The following is an 18,503-nucleotide window of genomic DNA, read 5'->3' as shown; positions in this document are numbered from 1 at the left end:
TGCGGACAATGGCGAGGAAGCTCCGTATTTTTGCGCTCCATCCCCGAGCTCCATTCTCAGTGCTAACCTCCAGGTTTCCTAGCATCCAGGCAAAATCTCCAGATTGATTGGAAAAAGCTGGAGCACGCTAAGCTGGTAGGGCCCTTAGGAAGGGAAACAAGAATCAATATTCCCCGGCCTCGACTGAACCTGATACCTACTTGCGGAGGAGCCTTATGCAGGAGAGCAACTGGCGCAAAGTTTGTCGAAGCCCGTCCGTGCTGCGGCAACGCTGGCGGGCCGGCCTTTTGACGTTGTCTGAGAAGAGAGCCAACGAAGCACGTTTGTTTCCTGATTGGATCACAACGTAAACGGGCATTTCATGAAATCGTCCACGCAATCAAGTAAATTACGGTCTTCTTTGGCAGAAGTTCCTTTTCTTGCTGCTGCAACTCGAGAGATTTAGCCTTCAGCCACCGTTTGCCACCCCCCAGGGCCGTTTATAGCCTCCGACTTCTCCCGCTTGCGTCCAGAACACGGAGAGAGCGCCACAACGAACTTGTGGCTCTATCATAGTTTTGCTTCTTGTGAGAATAACAGCTATCAAACGAAAGAGGCACGTTAACATGGCAGAAAACAGGCGGAGAAGCAAAAAAGGTAAAAAGAATATCCGAACATTTCCAACGCCGGATGATTTTGTCTTACGATGCCGCATTGGAAAAGACTGATATCGGCCGATTTGGAGCTCTCAATCTATGATCTGATCATAAAGATCTGCGAGGGGCAGTGCGGATTGAATGTACCGTAACATGGGCAGATTCGTATCTATCTTGGCTCACCTCTCTGGACCCATTGGCTACCCTTTTCGAGGACACTAGTTGCACCTATTGTATCTCAAATGATCGACGTCGTGTGGAGGATCTTCGTACTCTGTGGCTGATGAACCTCAATTTCTGGGGGGAGTCGGACCCCTGTTCTTGAAAGACCCATCCGCATGGAGCTATCTCAATACTAGCAGATATTCGTTGATCATTGATATATTCCGCAACGTGTTTGACCTGCATGTCTCGGATACCAAACGAACAACGACGTATGATAGAGTTTGTCTAATTCTGACATTTTTGTAATGCAAAGGTTCCATGTTGGTATATGCGTTTGGTAATATGAACTGTATAAGCTTGCGATGTGGTTGGGCATGAGCGATATCGATAACCAAGGTTCTCCTGCTCCCTGAGGAAAGAGCGTCATGGCTGCCTCCCAAACACACCATTTGCCTTAATATCCAGGCGGCCACTTGGATCAGAACAACATGGTCGCTTCTCACCACAGCCTCTTCTCGTAACATGACCCGTCCGATGCAATTGATGAGGATTTCGAAACGTAATACTACGACTTGGGTACCGCTTCATACTAATATTATGCTTTGCAGGGGCGGGGACCTTAACCTTCAATATGCACTTGTACCTGAAATGACACGACACCCATGATATTGACAAAGTTTTGCTCCGTCAACAGCTTGGACAGGACAAGCTCTGAAAAGCTTCTGTTCCCTTGTCGACCGTTAAGCCTCTCAGGTGTTAGCTCGGAGATGCTTTGTCTGCCTCGACTCTGCTCTGACACAGAGTTTCCCCTCTCCCGCGAGAGACACCTAATGGTGATGCAAGCGATATGTAGCTACCAGGAAGCTACTGGCATCTGGATATCTCCTCCCCTCTGATTGGCACTCCAGGGCTCTACTACGAACTTTGACCAGCCAATCATGTCCCGGCCACCTTCGAGACGGGATCGTACTGTACTCGTACGGTCAGGCCAAGCTACTCAGAGCTTCCCTGCTTGGGACAAACCTTTGGACGGCCAAGTCACCATCGCAGTCCTCAATGGCCTATCAAGCTGCATCGTGGTGGGATAGCTAGCGCACAGCCCCTGTTAATGGCGGCGCCGAAGCCTGCTTCCCCCACAATTCACGACGCCCCCGGCTGCTCCCCAGTGCAGCTCCCGGAAACGACGATTGCAAGACTGTCTGCAGCCAAGCAGCATGCGTCAATGTTGGCTGCTGCGTCCTTTTTTAATATAGATTCATTTTCTCTGCGGCCGAGATGGATGCCGGATCACGGAGCTGCAGGCATAGCGCGGTAGCAAGGACGAAGCGGTGCAGAATCCAATCATTGCGAGAGGAATTGAACGTCAGCAAGTCAGCAGTCAGTCAGGATAGCCGCTGTGCCCAAGGAGACCCCGCCCGGCGAGGCACTTGATGCCTCGATACAACTCTGCACCTCACTGGGAAAAGTTCCGAGGGCTGAATTTGTCTCGCCCTCTGGCTCGGTATTCAAGCTATTGCTGCAATTATGACTTCCGGTCTTGGCGATATCCAATTGCTACCGACAATCAGACCTCAATCCCTGGAAGACAATCTACAAGCTTCAATGTTGCCCTCCACTCGGGATTATCACCAATTCCACTACTACCAATACGTGCTACCTTCGGAATATAGGAATCGATAACCGCCAGATATTGGAAAGAAATGGCAATTGGATAATAAGCGATCCCATCCAAGCCCCGCCGGATGGCACTCTACCGCGTACGGAGTCCGTGGAAGGGGGGGCGTATGAGTGCCCGAGATGCAAGAAAGAATGTACCACGCCCTCTACCGGAACATTAAACGACGAAACGTTGGAACGCCGTGCAGCTACGAGGCCGACACCCTCCCCGCACAGCTGGATGCTTGCTGCCTCACGACAGGGCCACGGTCTGGCTACTTGCCCCACTGCCAGCACCTATGAAGCTCGTGGAGCTAGAGGGGCATGCATAAGAAGAACTTGAAAGCTTCGCCTGCAAAGCAAAGTTTGCTGACACAATTGGGTATAGCACAAGCCAGTACGAGGCATCACGGCTCCCTCAACACCATCTCCTCAAAATGGCTCGCACACTTCCAAGGTACAGCCATCTGTCATGCAAAGCTAATCTGAGCCTGGATATCCGCTCGGTCGCCTCATTCAAGAGAGACACGGATATACGGAACACTGCCAGCTGTATTGCATACCGCTCGTATATCGCACATCCCTGACTCATTCTCTCCCTCTCCCTCCGTCTCTTTCTCGTCCTCTCCGTCTCTTCCTTTATCTTCAAGGGTGATTAGTCTATTTTTACCTTGGCTCGGTCATAATGTTGACCAAGTAAAGAGCATTTAGTACCAGCACCAGGTTCGTCCGCATCACTTTTCACATCTCGGTTCTGTGTCTCCGGACCCCTGTTGTACAGGGACAGAGATGGACTGGCTTGAAAAGTGATATCAGCTGCATTAGGCCCAATAGCACCATTTGGACATGTCACTCTGGATTTACCTTTTCTCATCTCACACTGCAACGATGCTTTTGCGGGTGCCGCCCGGCTTGGCCACATGTCCGTTCCGTACGAGGAAAGGAAAGCTTGTCGACAAAGGGCGGCGTGATGCTCTTCTCATGGCTGACTCGGCGAATAGAGTTTGTCCATCCCCCTTGGGCCTGCGTTGGCCTTGTCGATAACAGGCAATGCTATGGATGGCATACTATCACCTACCTAAATGTGATACTCTTATTACACCACCATGCGTTGCATCTGCCCACGAGACAGCGGCTGCAGAGGAAATGCCACTTGAAGATATGCTACACAAGACACATTAGCCCTTGCATTGTGCAGCCGGTCAGCGAGAAGATAAATTAATCACGGTACTTGTACTATTTGCAAATCCGGGGTGTTTGTTCCCTATCTCGCTCTTGTTGCGAGCTAGGCACGGCACCTTATCTCGCACCCTGCCCGCTGCATGTTATGTTGTGCAGAAGGACATTTGCTCCGTAGATAACCGCCATCGGAGGAGAAAAAGATTACTGCAAAAGAATTACTGTTCACCTGGGGTACCTTTGTTATCTCTTGCGGCGTGCTCCGTGCCCCTCGCCTTTGCGGTTTACAAGGGGAAAGGCAGCAAAACCTGCTTCGTTACAACCAAGCTCCTCAACGAAGCTCTTATCTAAGACTGCATGCGTCTTGTCTTCTCCCTGGCACCTTTTACGGTAGCAGTCCAATATGCAGCTATATGTACATGTACGAGCCGGGGAGCCTCCGGGGTGTCAAGCACCAATCCTGATTGAGAGGGCCGGAGCCAAAGTTTTTCGACGCCTTGGCTTCATGGTCAAGAGACCTGCGCTCCTTTTTCTCTGGTGGCCAAGGCCCAATATATGCACCTCTTGCATGTGTTCACACAGGAGAGAAGAAAGATACAGCAAATCAGGAACCTTGTAAGCGAGTTATGTTTGAGAAAAAGGAGGAACAGTCTCGGGGAATTTTACGAATAATGGCAACTTAGTATGCCATCCCCGGTTTTTTATATCACAAACTCCAGTCAAATGCAGATAACCCACGAATCGATTTCATGTGGCGTCGTGCCTGGAAAAGCCAAGACCGGCGCCCCTTTGAACGACGCAAGAAGGCAGTGGCTTTTCTGCCAATTGAACCCTTTTTTCTTTTCTGGCTTTCCTTGCGAGTGGTGGTGACTCTTGGATGAACGTGGTCCCCTGGGGCTTTGCTGGTTGCAGAAGCTAAACAGCGGTGGCGAAAAATGACGGACCTGGCGGCTTTTGATGGAGGGGTGTCGAGCTATCTATCGGCGGCCGTAATTCGTCTGCCTGCTGCTACTGTATGATGGCTAGATGGCTAGGTCATGTTGGAAGGGCTTGGGATGATTAGCAGCAATTGCTATCTATCTGGAGAAAACATGAAAATCTACTACTGCTAGAGGAAGCTGGAATATAAACCTCCCAGGCTCAAAAGCTGGCGTTTCCGTTTCCATGCTTTGAACTTAGCCCCGGCTGTCGGAGCTAAGTTTCTGGGGGGACCCGGCTTGGGCCTGCGGGCAAGAGATAACTGTGCGGGTGAGTGGCTTGCAGAAAAAGAGAAGGGTTGGACATTTTGTGGACATTTTGTGGTGGCTTTGATACGAAAATAAAGGAGGGCCTTACGTGATGGAAAAATTTAGATATCAGAGGTTACATAGCTAGGTAGCTTAGCTGGGGGATATCCGTGATCCGCGGGTGATGTCGTGAGCTTAAGTGAGGGGAGAGCCAAGCATGACGAAAGGTGACAGCTCCTTTGGGGCTGGGGTAAGCTTTTTCCTTTGAGAAAATATGCATGAGTTTTGGCGGGATATCCAGGTTTTTGTTTTGGCTTTGAATTTGGCGTTTTGTGGGAGTTGACATTTATTTTATTTTATTCCATTTTATTTTCTATTTTTATCTTTCGTTTTGGCTTGGAGGTGGAAAGATTATTGCTTGTTATGTGAGCTCCCTCCCGTACTGTGGTGCTAGAATATCGACACGTTTTTCTTCACCTCCTCGGAACAGCTACACTCTCCTGTAATTGCCGCAAAAAAAGGCCTCCAAAGGGCAATTAACAGGGCACCATGCATAGCCGCGATAAGTGGGATCTTAAAAGAGGGCCATCGAAAAAAACAGCTGGCGAGAAGAAGAGCTGGCTACAGCATGCAACTTGTCGGTGTAAGGTAGGTAGACCAAAGCTGGGAAGCGCTGCCAAATCTGTCTTGTTTGTCATCCCTCATCACGCACCTAGCGTGGACTCAAAAAACAAAAACAAAAAAGAGCTCATATATAGGAATAATTATAGAGAGGGATTTCATGTGCTATGAGCGAGATTTATGCTTTCCGCTTGATCCATTATCCATGACAGAGCTGAGAAACGTGCTTGAGCTAGCTTCTGGTACGGTGCTTTCATCCGGTTCGTCAACCAACCGTTCGACCGGGTTGGACGATGCAGGGTGAAGAAAAAAAAAAGCAGGAAATTTTGCGTTATCAATTTGGGAATATGAGAATTTTTTTGGGAACCGCCCGCTTATCTTTCTTTGGATAAAAAAGCAAAAGAGCACTGATGCAAGAGAAAAGGAGATGGCGTTTGGGAGTAGGCTTAGAACGGCACGCCGGCTTCATGCTTTTTGTCGTCATGGCTGGACCGCCCGCAAGCCTGGGCTTTTGGAAAGATAAGGTTCATATCCGCACCCTATTGTTTTCTTGAACATCTTCCGCTGCCGATCAGTAGCTACTCCGTGTGGGTATCGACAAGAGCATTGTAGCGAGTACAGTTTTCTTTTACCTAAGGGCAAAGAAGCGAAAATGAGGCGTCGCGCCCTCCCGTACTGTAGGGCTGATTTACGTTCCAAGCAAGAAAAGAAGGAAGAAAAAAGGCCGGACGAATATGGATCGGCCATAGTGGTGGGATCTCGATCGGTCGCGGCCTAGGATCGCGGAGCAAAGGCGACTGAGGGCGGCAGACGGAAACTTGCACAAAACATTCGCTTCGCAGGGGCCACATCCCTGACCTCATGGATCAGGACCTGGCCGTCCTTGTCCGCATCATCGCCTGGCGTGAGGAGCACTCCAATCTCCTTGTCGATGCGCTGGCAGATGTCGTCCAGCGGGGTTGCGTCGTCCGCCTTGACGGCGAAGCAGTGGACGTGAACCATGGGAAGCTTAGTCTCAGTGTGAGGGGCGAAGAGCTCTTCGTGGCCCTCGTACAGGCCGCGGAAGTTGTGAAGAAACTCTATAGCAGAGGCAGGAAGGTTCATGACAAAGTGTGATACCGTGGGCGGCACGGGGATCCGGATGGGTTCCGGCCGCGGGCCTGGAGCGCTTCGCGATACTTTTTGAGGCACGAGGGCGCAGTCTCCTCGGCGGGATGCTTCCAGGACTAGGTCGGTTCCTTGCTTGATGAAGTCGTGTCCGTCTTTGTTGAAAGGTTTGACGAATTCCGAGACCTGCCCTTTGCGCGTCAGTTCCTGTAAAAACGTCAGAGTGATGATGGAGGAAGAGAGCTGCCCACCTTATTCCTCTTGATAATCTCGGTAAGATACTTGTAGCTCTCGGGATTCTTGTCATTCGCCCAGACGAATACCCCCTTTTTGCCAGCAGGCGCAGCAAAAGGCCCAATTCCAGCCATCAGGTCAATAACGACCTCTCCCGGCTTGAACAAGCTGACAAGACGTTGATGCTCGGTGCCAAGCTTCGTGTTCCAGTAGACTTTGGAGTAATCGAATTTGAAAACGCAGCCAGCCTCGCTGACCTCAACGAGCATATCGTCAGGTCCAGCCAAGACCTCGTAGCTAAAAGTTCGGAACTCGCTCTCTGTGCCGACGTTGTCCACTTTGTTGATGACGGTACGGATTGTAGGATTCTTGTCCATGATAACTTGAGCAATGACGTTCTTGTAGGGAAGGTATTGCCCCCGAATGTTGAGGTGAGCTATTGTAGTTGTAAGCCTTTGTTTCATCATCCTTTGAAAAGCTTTTGTAGCAAGATGAAGGAGTTCAACTCACCGACGTGGCCTGCCGTGTTGAAACCAACGGGGATTTCGCCGTGTAAGTCTTCTGGAAGGATAGATCTCATGACATCAACTGTTTATATGAGTTAGGTTTGCCATTCGTTTCATGTGAAGTTGAAAACTTAAGTGTATCGTACGGTAACTCCAGAGATCATATCCAACATGGATCTCATAGGGGACAATCTTCAACTCTCCCAGCTTCGAGGCTTCCTGCAACACCGGGCTCCATGTTTCCGGTACTTATACATCAGTTAGCAATTAATCTCTCATTATCATCACACTCATCAAAAACAAATGCCATTTCAGCCTCGCTTATAAACGTACCATCTGGCTTGATGTGCGGCTTCAACACAAGACACTTCTTTCCTTGTGCTGCGAGAGTGGCATCTGGATCCGCCGCACAGACATCAAATCTGTCCAACGAAAAGATCTCCCTTGTCTTTTCAAGTTGCTTGCGGTACTTTGAGATGAGTCTGTTATCTCTTATTGAAGCCGCAGCTGTCGGAAGCGTGTTTGAGAAAAGCGATCTATCCAGTGCTTTGGCCGCTCTGGCAGCAGCAGGGGCTCGGAAGAGATTCAGCATAATCTGTTTATCTGAATCCTTTATTTTTATATAAATCTCATAGTTAGAGGCCTGTTTATTTGATACTCGGAGACAACATCATCGTATAACTCACATCCATGTCGAATATCTGGTCCGCAAGATCAGCGTCGTTTCTTGCAGTATTACTCACTCGACCAGGGTTGCAAGGCTGAGATGTTGAAATTTTGCGTGCGGAGTACATCTTCGCGGTACCTGCACCGCCACACCACACAAGATCGGACAGCGAAGTGGGTCGAGAGCCGTGGCGCGAGCTTAAGAATGGCAAGGCTGAAGCTGTGATGTCACGACTCTTGAAACATGTGAACGCGCTTTGATCCTTCACAACGAGTTGGACAATTTGTTTGGCATATTTTCTGTACATGTTTTTTATGATAGTCTCGCGGTATTTGGCTTTGAAAAGAATGTCACAGAAGCGGACAATTGACGCATTCTTTGCACCTGCTGCAAAGCGACCCCGTAACAACATCGCCGGGGACGAAAACAGTGTAGCAAATCAAGATGAGATTGTGCTTCTGAGCTTGTCCTTATACGATTACATATTCGATTACTTACTATTGTGTAGATTCTCAGATCACAGCATCCAAAATACCCATTTCCCATTTCTGAGTTGCCCACGTCAATAAGCAAAGAGCTCTCATCTCTGCCAGCTCGCCCTGCCCGGGTAATCAACAACGAGCCAGACTTGGACCTCTTATATTTCGAGCCTTACATCCCAGATTACCTTGCGCGTCAGCTGTTTCATCATTTAAGAGCTGAATTGCCATTTTACAGAGTAGAGTACCAAATTAAACGAGGAGGCATTGAGTCTCAGGTACGCACGCCAAGGTAAGTCATTCAATCCAACAGCCCAGATATACATGAGTAAAGTCACAAGCTGATTCATAGTGTGAAAGATGGACAACAGTATTTGGTCTCGATGAAACTTCCAAATTTGATGACAACGGCACTGTGATCGATGCAAATACGGGAATGAAGGTACCGTCGGATAGACGCTATGACAAATGTCCTCCTCGACCGCTTCCCAAATGTCTCGATGAGCTGCGCCAATCCACCGAGGCGGCAACGGACTGCAAGTTCAATTTCTGTCTAGTCAATTATTATGCCTCTGGTGCCGACAGTATTTCATTCCATAGCGATGACGAAAGGTTTCTTGGTCACGATCCCGCCATTGCCTCCTTTTCCTTGGGCGCTGGACGGGATTTTCTGATGAAGCACAAGCCAGCACCTCCAAATCAGGGAGAGAGTTCAAATATTAAAACAGGAGTGATCAAATTCCCGCTAAACAGTGGTGATATGATCTTGATGCGAGGGAAAACACAGTCTAATTGGCTCCATTCTATACCGAAACGCACAGGAAAGAACCAAGATGATGGAGGAAGAATCAATATAACTTTCAGAAGAGCCATGATCAAAGGGGGAACAGAAAACTATTACAACTATAACGTCGGAAGTGGTCCCGTTTATCGATGGGATAAGACAAGTGGTACCATGATGCTATGGAAGCCAGCATGAAAAAAAATGTATGGGGAGAATGTACATCTATCTATAAGGAAATGGATATCTGCAGCGCTTTCTATGCCGATTTATTTGCCGCGTCGCATCTGAGCGGAAGCAAAGTTCCTCAGGGCCTTTACGAACACCTGGTAACCAAACGTCTCGTTGTCTTGCAGGCAGAAAATCTCAGTTAGGCGGATTTGCCATGGAGGATAGCCCGACAGCTCGACATAGGGGGTGAAGAGAATCAACAAGTCCGGTTCCGGGAAGATACCCTCTGACAGCTCGGCGTCGACGAGCTCCTGAGAAATGTCCCGCGGGGAAATCTTACCCCGTTGTGACATATCGGCAAGAGTTCTGGTGAGGTCAACGATGGACTCCCTTCCATCCTGGTAAGAGATCAGGTGAAGCTGTAAATGGCCGTGCCTGCTCTCTTCAAGCATTCGCGTAGGGAAATCCTCCTTGTGGGGGGAAGTCACGGAGAGCGTCGGGTGTTCAGTGCCAAAGTAAAAGGTGAACTTTTGTATGACGGCTTCATAAACCCGAGGCATGTGTTTCTTCAATACCCCTGTTTGGCTGTGTCAGTCTTTGGGGCCTATAAGGGACGTGGAAATTCGAGGGAGGAGCTCACCTGATTTCTCGTATATCGATAACATGGGAATCTCCGCACAAGCACACCACGTCGCAAGCTCGGCGGTTTCCTCAATCAGCCGATCAATATCATTCTTTGCCCTGTGGTGGTTCACCTCAGTCTTCAAGATTGCGCTGAGATGGCTTGGCTTCTTGGTCAGCCCCGCGATATCCCGTCGGATGTACTGTGGCGTAGCATGGTGGTAGTAGAGAATGGACGAGATCTGGTAGGCCACTCCGTGCCATGTCTGCCGTGTCTTGATATATAGGGAAAAGATGCCATGCATCACGGCGAAGACGAAGACGAAGAGTTGGTTTTTTAGGAAGCGTCTAACTCCGAGCCGAGATCTGCGCTGCGCCTGCGAGGCTCTGCTGTTCACGGCGGCGGGTCCATCGTTTGGGGAGGGAAGCGAAGCCTGTCTGTTGTTAGAGATGCTGTCGCGTAATCTCGAGTCGCAAACTGCTCATACCTTGAAGATGGCCTGTCGCTGAGCCTCGGTCAGAAGATGGTGGTCCTGCTGTTCGTCGGCCCTATATGCCTTTGTGTCTCTAACAGACATAGGCATGCTGAATATTTGCAGTCTCGAAAGACTGTCTCACTGTAGCGAGGCGACGAGGAGAAAGCAGTCGAAAGTAAGGGAGCCGAAAAGCTGTCAAGGTGTATTATATGGTTTGCGGTTGGTGTTGTAGGTAAAGTTTTCGAACGGAGGGAAATCGAGACCAGCTGCACGCCCTTGGGTTGTGGCAGCTGCCCTTATGGCGAATCAAGACGCAAGCTTGACGTGTCCATGCAGCAATGGAATTGCTGGGAAAGAAGAGTTGGGGGAGGCGATGCAAATGAGCTGCTTTGTCTCGTTCAGCAGAAAAAGGTACCTGTCGCCGGTACCCGATTTGATGGGATTTGCATGTGTCCTCTCTCCTGAGTGGTCCGACGAGCCACGAGGAGCCACGACGGCCTGTGGCGCAGTCGGAAGGTCGCTGCAAGGTGTGGCGTGGCGGGGCCCAGCAGGCATGATACCTGCTAAACAGCTTCAAGTGGTCACGTAAGGTGCTGGACTCGCATTCTAGGGGAGGCATCGAACAGCGCTTTTGCGACGACGCAACACGGCAAATCTGGTCTCGGGCGACCGTCGAGCACCGCATCATATGAGCGAACGAGGTAGATGAACTTCAATTGCATCATAACATAACACACGACATATGACATACATGTAGCCCGCTGAGCTTCGCCCTGCCGCTTGCCAACCATGGACCGGTCCAGCGGGCCCAAGAGCATCTTCCCAAAGGGCCCCAACTTCACTCTCGATGACTTCTCCAACAAGGACTTCATAGTCAGAGACTTTGTTGATAGTCTTGCCGAGAGTGCTATGCCCTCTGGCCGTCGCTCGGGGCCGTCTCAATCCACCACTTTTGACCCAAAGCCGCTAATCAGAAGCTTCGAGAGTATGGGATCCGATTCTGGGAGGCGAGAAAGGGGGCACTCACGCTGACTGATGTCTCTCCAGATGCCTTATCTCAGCTTGCCGTCCTTGGAGATGAGCTCCAGGAAAAGGAATCCGAGCTCCTTTCACAAGTTCGCCGGGCCGAAATCCAACACGACCAGACACTCGATACCCTCGGCCGCAAGCTCGACGAAACCATGGAGTCGTTCGAGGCCCTAGACATTTCATTAAACCCTAATAGCACAAATGGTAATGACGCGAACGGAAAGCCCGATACTGGCGGGAACATTGCCGTACAGATTGGAGAGAAGTTGGACGATTTGGACAAGAAGAGGAGACGAGCGCAGGACACCATCTTCTTAATAAGTTGCTGGACAGAACTCAGCGAAACTGGGCTATTATCGTCCCTTGAAGACATCCGGCGGCAAGGAGGCGCAGAGAACAAGGTGCGATGTGCCGTCATTGCTCGTCAATTGATGAGAATCAGCCAGCAGCTTGACCCGCTGGCATGGGCAACACGAAATGGCAACAGGGCCAGTATTGCCAGTTTTGCCACGTTGACAATTAGAGCGCGCAATACCCGAGAAATCCTGGAGAAATTCTGCGAGACGCTGGAGCAAGATCTATTGCAGCAGTTCAACAATAGCTACAGGCGGCAGAACTTTAACGACATGATGGAATGCGCAAAGGTGCTATACGATTTCAACGGAGGCGCCAGTGTCATTGCGGTTTTTGTAAACCAGCATCAGTTCTTCATTGACAGAGACCAATTGATGAGCGACGAAATGGCAGCCGATGGTGAAATGTGGGAGGCTTTGGCCGATCCGGACGTGGAGCCGCCGGGCATCGAACCGAGTTTGCAATCCCTCATTGACGAAGTCAAGATTGTCATGCAAGAGGAATCCTTTATTATCAAGCGGGCGTTCCCCTACTACGAAACGGTGCTCATTAAGTTCATTCAGCGCGTCTTCCAGCAGTCTATACAGCAGCGGCTCGAAAAGGTCCTCGACAAAGCCGAATCAGTCTCCACCCTGGCGTTCCTCAGATCCCTCCATTCATCAAGGAGTTATATCGGCTCCTTGGTAGAAGACTTGAAGATGCACGGTCTGACGGAACATCCAGAGCCTTGCTCAGCGCAGATTGCACAGGCTTTGGATCAGCAGCTGGACGAGCTCTTCGTCCCCTTCCTTGTGGGAAGTGTCTATATCGAGCGAGAGAAGAAGAGCTTGGAAGAGTTATACGGCTCTTTGCTCTTCAAGTTTAGTATATTCCACTCAAGGCGAAAGAAGGCGCCATCTTCTGGGTTCATGGCTTCTTTAGCTCAGCAAGGCAATCAGATGATTCAGTCTGCCAAGGACGCCTACCTGGAGCGTCTCGAATCGTCAGAGCTATCAGCCACACAAAAGGCCATGATGCTGCGAGTCGCCGGTCTGTCAGACAAGAGCGATAATAAGAATGAGATTGAGGTATCAGATGAAGATGGAATTCTAGGGGTGGCCAACGCAAAGAGGATGCTGAAGTGGTTGGCGGAGAGTGTCCAGAGAGTACTTGAGCTCGGCTCTCAGATCGATACACCGAAAGACGTCAACATATTGCTCAACCTGCTGCTCACACACATGGGCCAGGTTTATATCGAGACTGCCCTCGAAGCAGCGCATTCTCAGGCTACCATTTTGGAGAACACAAAGATCGAGCCAGACATGTCATATCTACCGCCTATTCGACCAGGTGTGACGATATCGGGCCTCATGGAACGATTCATCAGCACGGTTCTCATTCGACTCGCCGAGTCCAACACAACTGTGCGCAAGAGCATGGAGGCACAGAAGAAGATGGCCATTGATACCATTGAAAAGAAGACAAACGCCGTTATAAAAATATCAATCGACGTTGTTGTGAACTGGGTCATCAAGTCGCTGGGTACACAAAAGAAGCAAGACTTTAGGCCCAAGGACGGCGAACTAGAGTCTCTCCAAACCGCTACGTGCTTGCACATCTGCCAGTTCCTCGCGCGGGCGAGCCAACTCGCCAGCCAGGCCATCGACGGGCACAACGCCGAAAAGTTCTTCAGCGAGCTGGGCCTCGTGCTTCACTCGCACCTGTTTGACCACTTCAAGCGGTTCCAGGTCAACGCCACGGGCGGCCTGATGGTGACACAGGACATAGCAAAGTACGTAGCGACGCTGCGGGCGTGGCCGCTGGCCAAGGACGTGGAGACGGCGATTGAGATGCTTACGGAGATTGGGTCGCTCTTCATCGTCGGTCCGGAGGCGTTGAGGGAGAAGGTGAGGACGCTGGCGCCCGGGTCGAGCTCGGTCAGGGGGAAGCTGTCAAAGGCGGATTTCAAGGCGTTTGTGGAGAAGCGGGACGATTCGGGGTCTGTGGGCATACGGGGTATTTTGAGCGGTTTATAATCTATAGGAGTATATATATGTCGTAACCTGGGTGAATGGTTTTTATGTTTCTTTTTCAAATTCTATTTTATACTGGCCTCATGCGGTGTTCCTAAACCAAGCTCCGATGAATCCTAAGAGCAACGCCCGAACCAGCTATATATAATCATATCCAGTGAACCAGACAGGACCCCCAATCCCTGGCTTTATAGACCCATTTTCCTTCTTCCAGGTTTCCTTTATTTTACTCTAGTTGTTTCACAAGTCTCGCCTCATCCCCTTCTGCCCAGTATGCTCCTCAATCTTTTCATCCAAAAAGTCAATCAAATCTGCCATGTTCGTGAAATCTACCAACTTCGCTCTCTCCTTCTTATTCAACAACGAGGACTTGTCGTCGCCCATTCCCGGCGCACACATCTCCTGCACATGATGCACAACCAACTTCAACGGCAGCGGACACCTTGCCACATTACACATGAACGTCTCCAGCGTCTCCCACGGACACGCCGAGTAGCCTGCAAAGAGGGCCGGGTTGGCGAGGAGGCCGCGGGCGGACATGAAGCCTGAGAGATTCGTGTTGCTGGGCTTCGGCTGCTGCTGCTGTGTGGAGATGCTGTTGTTGCTGCTGCTGGGGGGATCTTCTTTGATGGTTAGAGTAGCGAGGTCGGGAGGGGAGGTTGATCTGATGGGGAGGGCTGCGAGATCAAAGACATCGCCGGAGAGCAGGATGGGGAGCGTGCGCGAGTACTTTTCGGTGAGGATTTCGAGGGCTTCGGTGAATATGGGGGTGGTTGAGGGGGTGTGGCGAGTTCGAGGGTGGATGGTGACCCAGTCGACGAGGCGGTTTTGGGGATGTCCGATGACTGTGTCGAGATAGTCCATTGTTCTCCTGAGTTTTATGAGTGTGAGTGCTTCACTTCGAGTTTCACTTTCAGTGACAAAATATCGGCCCCCTTACCTCAAATCATCGTGAACCCGTATCTTGACGCTCACGCTGCGACCCTTGGGGCTGTCTATGTCCTCCTCCATCCCCACGGCCCATCCGTCCCTAGCCAGATGCTGCCTCGTCTCAATCACCATGTCGCGCACCAGCTCTCTCTTGTTCATCAGCGCAGCCCCGAGCGTTTCCGCGCAAGCCCATGACTGAGGACATCCGCAGTTGAGGTCTACGCCTGACGCAAAAGGCGCGACGAGGGTTGAGGCGCGGGCGAGTTCCAGGGGCACGTTTGCGCCGAACTGGACTATGGTGGGAGGCTGGACGCCGGAGGTTGATATCGTGAAGTCTATAGTTTTCTTGTTGGCCGTGATTCTTTTATATCTCATTTTGTTTGGATTGGTTTGGTGGTTAAGAAGGCATACCGCTGTCTCTGGCAAACTGATTCCTGTTAAACTCCTTGGCTAGAATCATGGGCGTCCAACACAGGTCGGTGCCATATTTGTGAACCGTCTGGCGAAAGGCAAGCTGCGCCGATGATGCTCGTCAGCTTCAATCCTTCAAGAATGTTCACAAGTATCTAAATCACGCTTCATCTGCTGGTACTTGCCTTGCTGTAGCGTACCATCGGTGCACAGGCATACAGAAACCGATTCTGCCTCCTCACAGTATCAAAGATCTTGAGCGGACTAAGAAATGTCACAGTGAGTTAGTCATGATGAAACCAAGTCTTACCCTGCACCGCTGAAAATTCGGTGCCTGGTTTAAAAACAAGTGGGTTCGTTGGGTTGGGTAGACTCACTGTGAGGAGGCTGTGGGTGTATCTTCATCTCTGGTAATGGAGCCCATGCTGGGCAGCTTGAACTCGTTTTCTATGTTTTTGATATGAGTTTGTGTAAGTTTTCATTGGAAGACGGTGATGACAAGACTTTGGTTAGTGTCAGTGTGAATAAGCCAATTTCGCCGCATCTGAGGCTAGACAGACCCACTGCACATCACTGGCACTAAGATTTGGGCCTAAAAGTCTTGGCTGCTTAGCTGAGTCAAAACAGTTCAACGACTTCTAGCACTCTTGTTATAAGTGCTAAATGCCTGAATAATTGTTTCATCAGGGCAGTCATGGTTTATGTTTCATTAATCAACTCAATTAACCGTGAAGAAAATATATCATGTCATGCCATTTTATGTCACTACTAGGTAGTTTGTACTGCGAAAGTACCAACGTTGAGAGTGTAAACCATTGTGTGTATTGACTGATTTCCCCAATTCACTTGCCAAAAAATGGCGTCTATGTAAATATGTTGCTTGACCCAAACGGTATAAGAAAACCTGATGATAAAAGAGGCCAGCCTCGCAGCAGGGGATTATGAAATTATTGTTTGCTTTTCCGCACGCTGCCCCTCATAAAAGAAAAAACCCCTTGACTCATTGTACATGCCAACGTATATTCACAATTTGCCCATTAATCCATTCCAAAGTTCCCAGTTCGTTCAGCACTTAGATGGCGAAAGCAACGGCAGCGCCAACGACGGCCATGGCCATGCCGCTGACGGAGCCAAGAGCAGCAGCAGCGTTGGTGGTGCTGGCCGAAGCAGGTGCACCGCTGGTGGCGCTGGCACCGCCGGACGTGGTCGAAGAGGGGGCAGCGAGGATCTTGCCGCCAAAGGAGTTGCCGGTGCTGGGAGACTCGTTGGTGGTGACCTTCTTGGCAGCAGCCTGGAAGGTCTCGAATGTCTTGGTGGAGGAGGTGTTGGCGTTGACGACACCAACCATGCCGGCACCGCAGTGGTTCCCGGTGCTCTGGGAGCAGTAGAACCAGATGGGAGTGGTGTTGTTGACCTCGACCTGGAAGACGTTCTCCTGGATATAGCTGTCAGTATACGTGCGGCCGTAGAATGTTTATATAAGATTTTCCTGGCCACTTACGTTCTCGCTAGACGTGGTAGGGAAGAAACCAGAGTAGAAACCACCCTCAGCCTTGGGCTTGCAAGGAGTAGCAAAGTCGGCAGCAACAACACTGTGGTTCTTGGGGTAGTAGTGGAACTCCAAAATGTCGCCGACGCTGGCCTTGATGTCGTTGGGGCTGAAGGCGAGACCGCTCTGGCCGACGTCGATGCGGATGGTCTTTGCGCTGGCAACAGCGGAGAGGGTGGCAACGGCAAGAGATGTGAAGAGCATGTTGGCGGTTGTTTTGTTTTGTTTTGTGTGGGTGTTTGGGTATTATAAGGAGAATGAAGAAGAGAGAACTGTTGAATCGCTTGCAATTCGGGTATCACTTGAGTAGGATTTGTTTGTTTGGTCTGAGGAAAATATCAAGAAACAGTCAGGAACCTGAGGGTGTGCTGGGCTTATATACATCCTCTTTTCCATCGTCGTCAGCGTCCGGCCACGGGATGCCTTATTCCAAGATGGGACTGAAGCACGGCATGGCGCTCAATGAAACAAGTTCACGCCTCGCCGCCCAGGTCCGAAACGCATGCTGGGAAATAAACCAAGCCAGAGCTCCTGCCACTACCCCTGGCCGTTCCGTGTTTCCGTGGAGGAGGAAACTCTTCACGAGAACAGACAGATTCGCAATGCGACCCTAACAATGGAGTCGGGGAGGGGCGTGTGCTCAACATCGATGGCGCATTGGCCTGGCTGACGCTTTGAATCCCGCTTATAGAAACGATGCAGTGCGATTTCCGCTTTGCGTATAAGCTAGCACAAGTAGTGTCAGGCACAAGCAATTGATGCTAGTATTGACCTGAATTTGTGTTTGTGTACTCCGCCTAGTATTCCATAGTCGAAGGGGTATTGCCTAGATTGTCTGGAGCTGAGGCCTATGGGGGCCGCGATGCCGCATACGGAGCACAGCGTGCCAGATTGAATGTTGTATTGGGCATGGATTGTTCGGGACCAAACCGAGAGCCTCCCCTCGTCGCCAGCTGAGACGCCTGTGCCCTCAGATAGGAAATGTCATTTGGTTGAATCAGGCATAAGGGTAGCCCAGGAGCTGCATCACTGCGGACTAAGCTTGTTTATTGAAAGCAAACTTGTGAAAGCCACCTGCAATAAGGACTGGGCTAGCGTTTCTCTGCTGCTTCTCGTTCGCTCGCTTGCCTTGTGCTGGTCGTCGTGGCTCCAAGCAGAGGGCCTGTCTGTCGCCAGCCTGGAAGATGAGAGCCTCCATGTACGAGTAGCCGCTGTATGGGTCTAAGTGCCATGTCCTCAAGATCCGCCCCTAGCGCCCGCCTGATGATGCTCGTCCAATGGTGATGGCGATGATTTGCAAATGGTGCTCCTCTTGCAAACGCGAGTGCCGTCATCTGCAGTGCAAATCCCCACGCCTCTTGGCCCTGATGCCGATGCCGATGCAGAGCCCACTGCCGCTCACTCAATACAACTCCCCCCTTTCGTTTCACGTCTTGTTTCCATCTGTCGCCTTCATGTCAAGGCGCTGTGGCCAAACCGTGGCGCGACGGACCGTCGACGTGCTGATACACCCCGTGCTTCGAATATTCCCCCGACTCGGATGCGAAAAGTGCCGACTGCAGCATTAACCTGACTGGTCTGGGCACCCTATCAGACGCCAGCATTTCCCGCCAAGGGGTCGCTTTCGAGCAATCTAGATGACTGAGCCGTGCCCAAAATAGCTTTGCGACCAGGGCTAGCCTAGCAGCTGGAAA

At 50.7% G+C, this 18,503-nt stretch overlaps 7 protein-coding genes across 7 annotated transcripts; 2 read left to right on the top strand and 5 right to left on the bottom strand.

The window, feature by feature from the left end:
* Positions 1–1,230, bottom strand: V8C40DRAFT_232758 (uncharacterized protein). Its single transcript, XM_083213204.1, has one exon. The coding sequence runs from the start codon at positions 692–694 to the stop codon at positions 449–451; it is 246 nt and encodes an 81-aa protein (XP_083077793.1). The 5' UTR covers positions 695–1,230; the 3' UTR covers positions 1–448.
* Positions 1,231–5,954: 4,724 nt separating this feature from the next.
* V8C40DRAFT_282476 (tRNA (guanine) methyltransferase) lies at positions 5,955–8,123 on the bottom strand (the record flags this gene model as incomplete). Its single annotated transcript, XM_083221791.1, has 6 exons — positions 5,955–6,775; positions 6,841–7,259; positions 7,334–7,411; positions 7,476–7,577; positions 7,663–7,939; positions 8,016–8,123. 6 exons carry the CDS (start codon positions 8,121–8,123, stop codon positions 6,257–6,259), a joined length of 1,503 nt encoding a protein of 500 aa, XP_083077792.1. The 3' UTR covers positions 5,955–6,256.
* A 134-nt stretch (positions 8,124–8,257) lies between these two features.
* Positions 8,258–9,469, top strand: V8C40DRAFT_232742 (alpha-ketoglutarate-dependent dioxygenase AlkB family protein). The gene is made up of 3 exons (XM_083213203.1): positions 8,258–8,448; positions 8,505–8,767; positions 8,836–9,469. Exons 1-3 carry the CDS (start codon positions 8,302–8,304, stop codon positions 9,452–9,454), a joined length of 1,029 nt encoding a protein of 342 aa, XP_083077791.1. The 5' UTR covers positions 8,258–8,301; the 3' UTR covers positions 9,455–9,469.
* A 20-nt stretch (positions 9,470–9,489) lies between these two features.
* Positions 9,490–10,727, bottom strand: V8C40DRAFT_95195 (ditrans,polycis-polyprenyl diphosphate synthase). The gene is made up of 3 exons (XM_083223653.1): positions 10,537–10,727; positions 10,068–10,482; positions 9,490–10,004 (listed from the first exon to the last, which is right to left on the bottom strand). Exons 1-3 carry the CDS (start codon positions 10,630–10,632, stop codon positions 9,526–9,528), a joined length of 990 nt encoding a protein of 329 aa, XP_083077790.1. The 5' UTR covers positions 10,633–10,727; the 3' UTR covers positions 9,490–9,525.
* Positions 10,728–11,110: 383 nt separating this feature from the next.
* V8C40DRAFT_232740 (exocyst subunit SEC10) lies at positions 11,111–14,040 on the top strand. Its single transcript, XM_083213202.1, has 2 exons — positions 11,111–11,509; positions 11,572–14,040. The coding sequence occupies exons 1-2, from the start codon at positions 11,314–11,316 to the stop codon at positions 13,920–13,922; spliced, it is 2,547 nt and encodes an 848-aa protein (XP_083077789.1). The 5' UTR covers positions 11,111–11,313; the 3' UTR covers positions 13,923–14,040.
* On the bottom strand, positions 13,933–15,754 carry V8C40DRAFT_232737 (tRNA dihydrouridine synthase). The gene is made up of 5 exons (XM_083213201.1): positions 15,638–15,754; positions 15,446–15,524; positions 15,261–15,363; positions 14,860–15,184; positions 13,933–14,790 (listed from the first exon to the last, which is right to left on the bottom strand). The coding sequence occupies exons 1-5, from the start codon at positions 15,682–15,684 to the stop codon at positions 14,160–14,162; spliced, it is 1,185 nt and encodes a 394-aa protein (XP_083077788.1). The 5' UTR covers positions 15,685–15,754; the 3' UTR covers positions 13,933–14,159.
* A 578-nt stretch (positions 15,755–16,332) lies between these two features.
* Positions 16,333–17,013, bottom strand: V8C40DRAFT_261459 (cupredoxin domain-containing protein; the record flags this gene model as incomplete). Its single annotated transcript, XM_083219267.1, has 2 exons — positions 16,333–16,695; positions 16,762–17,013. 2 exons carry the CDS (start codon positions 17,011–17,013, stop codon positions 16,333–16,335), a joined length of 615 nt encoding a protein of 204 aa, XP_083077787.1.
* Between the last annotated feature and the right edge of the window lie 1,490 nt (positions 17,014–18,503).

The sequence above is a fragment of the Trichoderma camerunense genome, assembly GCF_050948025.1.
Source record: "Trichoderma camerunense strain CBS 138272 chromosome Unknown V8C40scaffold_2, whole genome shotgun sequence".
Taxonomy (NCBI): Eukaryota; Fungi; Ascomycota; class Sordariomycetes; order Hypocreales; family Hypocreaceae; genus Trichoderma; species Trichoderma camerunense.
The sequence above is the reverse complement of the archived record's forward strand: the minus strand, read 5'-3'. Positions and strand labels throughout refer to the sequence as shown.